The 8,433-nt window shown below is 36.3% G+C and overlaps 1 protein-coding gene across 2 annotated transcripts in view; it reads right to left on the bottom strand.

Moving 5' to 3' along the window:
• Window positions 1–8,433, bottom strand: part of Asxl2 (ASXL transcriptional regulator 2) — a 76,572-nt gene that overhangs the window by 47,908 nt on the left and 20,231 nt on the right. Inside the window, exon 4 of one of the 2 annotated variants that reach the window (XM_005360858.3) lies at window positions 593–701. In XM_005360858.3, the coding sequence (XP_005360915.1) occupies window positions 593–701 (109 nt within the window). Of the gene's footprint in view, window positions 1–592; window positions 702–8,433 lie in introns of those variants that run through there. The other variant, XM_026785978.1, reaches the window with a different exon arrangement.

The raw sequence follows: 8,433 nt of genomic DNA, 5'->3' as shown, positions 1-8,433 counted from the left end.
GATCTCTGTGAGTTCGAGACCAGCCTGGTCTACAGAGCTAGTTCCAGGACAGGCTCCAAAGCCACAGAGAAACCCTGTCTCAAAAAAAACAATAAATAAATAAATAAATAAATAAATAAATAAATAAATAAATAAAGCAAGAAAGGGGGACTAAATAAAGGGCTCAGCAGTTAAGAGCACTGATTGCTGCTCTTCCAGAGGACCCAGGATCAATACCCAGTATCCACAAAGTATCTAACAACCACCTGTACTCAAGTTTCAGAGAATCTAACACTGCCTTCTGGCATCCATAAGTACTGCATGTATGTGGTACACAGACATACATGCAGGCAAGAAGCCAATACACATAAAATGTATCTTAAAAGAATTATTTTAAATCAAAATATATACAAAGGGGGCCTTCTTGATATTCATGAGACCTTGAGTTCAATTCCCAGAACATCTTCTCCCTCCCCCAAATGTATTTACTTACTTATTTTTAGGGATGAAATATTATGTCTTCCTGGAAATAAGTTCCTCAAGAACAGAATTCTGTCTCTGTGACTCAATTATTATATATTGTCACTTACTATTTGTCTTCCAAGCAACTTACCTTCAAAGTATACACTCCCATTCTACCTGGGACTTTATAGAAGATTCCCTCTTCACCTCGGGAGTTTGTGTGCAGCATTGCATTTAAGCATGCAAGAGGGGAAGTCCCGCTACAAAGCAAAGAAGGTGAAGAGCATAGTGATTAGTTTATCTCTGAAGAGTCTTTGTAATTCTGACTTAATTTTTTAATTGGCCAATATTCCTTTCTTTAAATATATTTTTATATAAAATAAAAATATCAATAAAGATTACCAGGGGGGAAAATGAATGGAAAAGCCATTCTTGAGTATCTAAAGGGGGAAAAGTCCTAAATCTAACAAATAAAAGAACACAAAATCCACATAGAGCAGTATCAAATTTATTTTACAAACCTATTGAAACACAAAACTTTAGAAGTATACATGAAAATGGAATATGCACACATGCACTCTTATGTGCTCACACTAGTGCACGTGCACAAACACAGATTCAAATATTCATCCTCATATGCTGCTGCACTAAAGCTGATTTGTAAAACTATCATGGTTTCTTAAACTCCACAGGAGATCACTTTAAAAACGTGCTTAATAGACTTATTTTGCATGGATTAGGTTTCCCATTTTCTCAAATTTTAAGTACATAACTTATTATGTAGATGCAAGAATGTACTTTCTAGGTGGGGCATGATGGCACACAACTATAACTTCAGAATTTAGGAAACCAAGGAAAAAGGATTACAAGTTCAATGCCACTCTCTTACAAGATCCTGGGGGGCGGGGGGGTGTTAATTAAATTACTGTAGTCCCAAGAAACAAAAAAAAAAAAAAAAAAAAAAAACAAAAAAAAAAAAAAAAAAAAAAAAAAAAAAAAAAAAAAAAAACCAAGGAAAAAGGATTACAAGTTCAATGCCACTCTCTTACAAGATCCTGGGGGGCGGGGGGGGGTTAATTAAATTACTGTAGTCCCAAGAAACAAAAAAAAAAAAAAAAAAAAACTGGCAATAAAATTCCCTAAAAGGTACCCTTATCTTGGTTTGTCATTGCATTAAGGAAATGGGCTTAATACTGAAGAGATGATTTAGCAATTAAGAACACGGGCTGCTCTTCCAGAGGACCTGGGTTCAATTCCCAGCACCCACATGGCAGCTCACAGCTGTGTGTAACTCCAGTTCCAGTGGATCCAACATGCTCACAGACACACATGTAAGCAAAACACCAATATACATAAAATAAAAATAATTTCAAAAAAAAAAAAGGAAGGGAGAGAGGGAAGGGGGGAGAAAGGGAAAAGAAAATAGGGCTAGAAAGAAGGAAGGAGGAAGGGAGGGAGGAAAAAAAGAAAATAGGGCTAATGTTCTAAAGTCTAATGGTGAGAAACAAGAAGGGCAGACCTATGTCTGCCTTGTCTGCCTTTAATCCCAGAACTTGGGAGACAGAGGCAGGCAGAACCCTGAGTTCAAGCCAGCCTGGTCTATAGAGGGACACAGAGAAACCCTATATTGAAAAACAAAACAAAACAAAAAACAGACAAATAAATGTTTATATTAAGAACAATATTAAAATATAAAAAATAAAATGATAAAAAAAATTACTAAAATTCAGTTATTAGTCTAAGGTCAAGGGCTACAGTATAAAAGAAAGTACGCTAATATTTTTTTAAATGGTTTGTAGGATTTTGTTTTTGTTTTGGGACAGAATCCTCATTCTATAGCACAGGTCTAAAGTGGCGTGGAACTCTAGATGTATGTAGTGCAGGCTGGCAAACTCAAGGCAATATTCCTAGTTCAATCTCTCAAGCGCTAGAATTACAGGTATGAGACACTATAGCTGGCATTTGGTGCTGCAACACTTAAAGCAACGTGTTCATGTACCTAGAAAAACAGAAGTAACAAGAAAACACGTTGAAAGTTCATATGAAAAGAAGTATACAGAGTCAGGAAATGGTCTGAAGTCTTACTACAGCCTCCTTAAGTATTTTGTTTGAGTTTTTGTTTATCACAATTCTTAAGGGGCAAAACAACTTAACTGGACATTCTCAACTCATTTCTCTCAGCTCTCTGCTGATTAAACCAAGTCTACTACTACAGAAACCATGACCTTCATGGACAGAAGTGGAGGAACTGACATTAAGAAAGGCAAGTGGACCTCTGTGGATTCGAGGCCAGCCTAGTCTACAGAGTGAGTTCCAGGGTAGCCAGAGCTACATAAAGAAACCCTGTCTCAAAAAACCAAATGAAGGAAGAAGAAAAGAAAGGCAGATAGGGGGCTGGAGAGATGGCTCAGCAAAGAGCACTGGTTATTCTTCCAGAGGACCCAGATTCAATGCCAGGCACCCATGTGGGCAGCTCACAACTGTCTGTAACTCCACACCCTGGGGATCCCACACTCTCACACAAACATACCTGCATGCAAAATATCAATGCACATAAAATAAATCATTAAAAAAGAAAAGGGCAGAACCTTGGAGCTCACTGGCCAGTCAGTCTAGCCAAACAGAAGAGATAATGGGAAGTGGGGTGGAGGGAAGGGCAGCACAAAATACTTGATGTCCACCTCTAACCACCACAAATGCACTTGCACCCACATGAACATGTACATACACTGACACCTAAACTAATAAAAAGTCACAAAGTATCTTGGATGTCTCTAATGGGCTTGTGTTCATTCATCCCCTTTTTTCCCGAATTGCCATAATATGGCATATGAAAACCCAGAGAGAAGGCTGCAACACAAACTGGCTAGGATTAAAGAAATGTGTCAGGAAGCCCAGCTGAAACTGTTAAAAATATACACAACAACAAAACACAACTTGTTGTCCGATGGTTGGCAGAGTATTTGCCTACCATGCCTTGTGAGGCCCCTGGGTTCAATCCCCAACACCAAGGAGGCAAAGTAAGATCCTTGCCCAATCAACTACCTACCTTTAACACAAAAGTGAGGCAAAATATGAGTTTATGTTCTATCACTAACTACCTATGCAATTCCAATGTCTATGAGACAAAGATGTCTAAGAGTCTAAATATAATGCATATGAAATACCTAACTCTCCTCTTAACCAAGGTCATTTCAAATACTGGTCATTGTGACACTAACTTTTAAATCTCATGATAAACAGGTCATAAAATAAAAGAAGCTTTAAGAATGCTTCTTCATTCCTCTAATAAGGGTATTAACTACCTACCTATTTACTATCTTATTACAGATGATTAGGTTGCCTAAAGGTTTGTTTTGTTTGTTTGTTTTACCTTAATATAAGGTTTTTCTGTAACTGCCCTAACTTGTCCTGGCTGGCCTTGAACTCACAGAGGCTGCCTGCCTCAGCCTCCCAAGTATTGGGACAAAAGGTGTGTGCCACCACTGCCCAGCTGGGATGATTAAAGTTCTTAACAGCTGGACCAAATCCCAAATAGTGTTTGTCTTCAAACTAAGTACAAAAGGTTACATATGCGATCTTACGATTCCAGGTAAAAGGAGTGCTAACGTGAACCCAGACACTGAAACCCATCTTTGTGAAAAAAAAAAAAATAGATTATGGGTATAATTATACAAGAACTGAACTGGAGAGAATAAAAACACAGTAATACCATCAAATTTTATATCATTGTCCTTATTGGGAAGTTAGTACTCATTTGGCAATGTAATGCTGTATCTTAATTGCTAGTGCTGTTGTAATTGCTTTCTCCTTTTTGGTTTTTTGTTTCTTTTGCTTTAGTTCTGTTTTGTATTTTGTCACAGGGTTTCTCTGAAGTTTTGGAGCCTGTCCTGGAACTAGGTCTTGCAGACCAGGCTGGCCTCAAACTCACAGAGATCCACCAGCCTTTGCCTCCCGAGTGCTGGGATTAAAGGTGTGCCTCACCACCACCGTGCTGCTTTCTGCTGCTTTATAAAAAGTAACAGAAACTGAACTGGAACTGGGCCCTCTGCAAAAGTAGCAAGTGCTCTTGAATGCTGAACTCTGTCTCCAGACAGGCTTTGCTTTCTGTTTTTGTGACGGAGCTATGCAAGATGTGAATGTTGAAATTCTGAGTTTTTAAGTAGTCTGACCCAATCATTTAGTCAATTCCTGACATTTTCTATCAGATTCTTTCTCAGAGAAGTAACTTGGAGTTACAGTAAATCTTTGATTATAGTAAATGGCTTTGACTTCAAACCTCAAAAACAAATACTAATAGTAGTATCAGGTACGTGGGGTTAAAATCAGAGCATGGTGGCACACATCTAATTTTGAGACAGAGCTTAGTAAGGCCCTGCTTTAAACAAAACAGACCAGAAGACATGAAACAGCCCATCCAGTCACTCTGTCCTCAAAGACACCACCACCATAACCACCTGTAAAGGGTCTAACAGACCAAAATCAAAGAACCTGCCACAAGAGCACCACAATACATATATAACAATATTCACACATCATACACACAACTTAAAATTTAAATATTAATAAAGCTTTATCCAAAACCTGTTACTTAAAAATGAGTTATTACAAATGAACTTAACAGAGTACTAATTGAAATTAAGAAGATTAATCTCAAGCTGTAAGCAAAATGGCATGTCTATGACATGAAAACACAGATGTTTCTTCTCAAGACTTACATCAAAGTCATAACTGAAATTTAAAGGAAAAACACAACTATACTATAAAAAAGGGAATTGATATAACCAAGAGTTGTCTAAGTGACGGACAAACAGAGGAAGTCAATTCAGTAAAGGATTCAGATTATGAATTTAAATCTGTTCTGCCTGCTTTAAAGTAATATCATTTGGGTAGACAATTTACTAATATTTTCTATCAGTCAAGCAAATATTTCCAATCTCATAAGCAATAGAAAGCGCACACAGCTCTCTTATATTTTTATCAACATCCTAAATAGTACTTCACTGCTGTAAGACAAATGACAATTTTGATAAACCTTAATGCCAACAGTTTCTAAAATTATGGCCATGTAATACAAATTATAAAAATTAACAAACAAAAAAATCTCTTTTAGTAACTGACATTTATATAATATCACTATTACTTCATTTCTATACCAGATAGTTTTATAAAGTAAAATACATGCAGACAAAGGCACATTCAATAAATCTTGCAAAAGATTGCACTATAATTGCTTAATACTCATTTAGAATAAAATAATACTTCTTACCTTCTGCAGTTGGAATGCACCCCAAGAAAACAAGAGAAGGGAAAAAAAAAGGTTTTAATTTTTCTTTACAAGTAACAATAAGCTCCCCCAATTAAGTTATACCTTGATCTTCCAGCAATACTAACAACCCTCAAATTAATAACAATCCCCATTTTGCTACACAAAACATTAGATTTTTAAAAATGCATTAAGTTGGTTTTAAGGATCAATGTCTAAAATTGCACACTCAAATTCAAGTACATAAATTACTTTAGAAAACAAGTGAAAAACTTGAATTCCATGAAACAGTGTGATTATCAGGGCAACTTTGAGTTCAGTGTGTATTCTTTAACAGTACTCTTTTTTTTTTTCCCCATGCATTTTTATTGCAAGGAGTTATCATAAAGCCATGGGCCTCAGGGGTTATTTTCTTCTCTTTCATCTATTAAGAATTTGATAGAAATTTAAAAAGTAGATAAGATTATATTGTTGCTGCTGCTGGGTCTAGAGGCACAGACACAAGGCAATCTTAGAAAAACATGTTAGCAACTTAATACAAAATGTGCCTATGCACTTTTGGGTGTTGGTTCTTCCGTTGCACTCCTACCATGGGATCCAGAAGTCAAACAGAGATGTGTATAGCAAATGTTATAGGTAAAACCTTTAAGTCATCTTCAGGCAAAAAATGTTCTTCATTCTTTTCAAACTTATTTTTCTGTTTTATGTGCATGGTGTTTTGCCATGGGTGTCAGGACCCCTGGAACTAGCTACAGACAGTTGTGAGCTGCCATGTGGGTGCTGGGAATTAAACCTGGGTCCCGTGGAAGAGCAGTCAATGCTCCTAACTACTGACCGACCATCTCTCTAGACCAAAGTTCTTCATTCTTAAACTGGAGCAATTTAGCTTGATAAATATCCAAAAAAAGATCCTTTCTTGAGATAATGGTTACTGCCATAAAGTTATGACTTATGAACTCTTTATTCCCTTTGTTATATATATTTTTGAATAAGAGGTAGGGGAAATCAGGTGGTCTGGATTGAGCAAAAATATTTAACGAATGGCATGAGATTATTTGATTCATTAATTAGCACTAATTCATAAATTAGTACTAATCTTTTAATCAAAAGATACCCACCAAGATATAATGCTTAATTCATTTTAACTTAATGATAGTTTTGAGCTTTTTAGACCAACCCTAAAAGTGCCTACAACTTTGGTATAAACTAAAAAATAAACTTAATAGGCTAGAATTTAGACACTGTAAAAAAACAGAAAGCAAAGGGTAATAATCAGCAACTACCAATCTAATGCTATTATATGTAGCATACAGTGAACACTTACCATAAATAATAGAATATATTAACCAGAAAGAAAAATAAAGACAGTAAGAAAGACTGAAAACAACCAGAGCTAGTTATAGGATCCTTTAAAGTCTCAAAATTTTTGAGTCTTCATTTATAAAAAATGAGATATAAAATTCATTATCCTTTTCAACTGTCTTTTGTGACTATAATATTCTATAACTAAAATAATGTGAGTGACGGGGAAAGTTATAGGAGAAAAGAAATGCAACAGATATTATCTCTAGTTGTACAGTTAAGAGATATCACTATATTATAACTACTAGTAAATAAATTTTGTTGGTAAGGAATACATGTCTACGCATGTCTAATACATCTCCTTACACTCAAACTGCCAATTACTATGTATATAGGTAGTACTATGCCTTCTCTCAGGTTGCTCTGAATGAAAAACCAATTATTTATAAATACTTGTAAACTTCTTCCAAAGGTGAAAAGGAAAAAAACCAGGCAGTTGGCCACAATCTACAGAATAAAAAAATTAAAATTGATGGTATATGAGAATTAGCAATAAATGGACTAGGTCTGAAAACAGCAAATTTGCAGGTAAGATAAATTCATGAAGAACCTGCTCATTTCCAAGTATGTTTCTACTCATGAATCAAAGATAAGAAGTATGCTGACAACAGTATTTCAGGAACAGCACTATTTTTCCTTTCTAAAAACTCTATTAGAGAGCCAAGTGTAGTGGCACAGGCTTTTAATCCCAGCACTAAGGAGGCAGAGGCATGCAAATCTCTTAGTTCGAGACCAGTCTAGTTTAGAGTGAGTTACAGGATAGCCAGCAATACCCATCTCAGAAAAAGAAAGAGAACAAAGCAAATAACAATAATTCAATAATTAGAGGACATTAAGACATCTAGGAAATTGTGTAATTCATAATAAAGAATAGAATAATTTTGTTTTAGTGGTGGCACATGCTTTTAATCCCAGCACTTAGGAGGCAGAAGCAAAAGGATCTCTGTGAATTCGAGGCCAGCCTGCTCTACAGAGTGAGTTCCAGAACAACCAGGACTATACACAGAAACCACGTATCCTAAGTATGTGTTGTGGGTTAGATTTCTGTTGCTATGATTTAAGAAAAAAAAATCAAAAAATTATTTAAAAAACGGGAGGGCCTGGAGAGATGGTTCAGTGGTTAAAAGCACTGACTGCTCTTCCAGAGGACCTGGGTTCAATTTGGAACCAACATGGCAGCTCATGACTGTAAGTCTACCCTCACACAGACATCCATGCAGGCAAAACACCAACGCACATACAAAAAAAGAAAAAAAAGAAAATCACAAGGACGGCAGGGCGATGGTGGCGCACACCTTTAATCCCAGCACTCGGGAGGCAGAGGCAGGCGGATCTCTGTGAGTTCGAGACCAGCCTGGTCTACA

This window comes from Microtus ochrogaster, linkage group LG3 (assembly GCF_000317375.1).
Source record: "Microtus ochrogaster isolate Prairie Vole_2 linkage group LG3, MicOch1.0, whole genome shotgun sequence".
NCBI classification, from domain to species: Eukaryota; Metazoa; Chordata; class Mammalia; order Rodentia; family Cricetidae; genus Microtus; species Microtus ochrogaster.
Note: the sequence above shows the minus strand (reverse complement) of the source record. Positions and strands in the feature narration are given on the sequence as shown.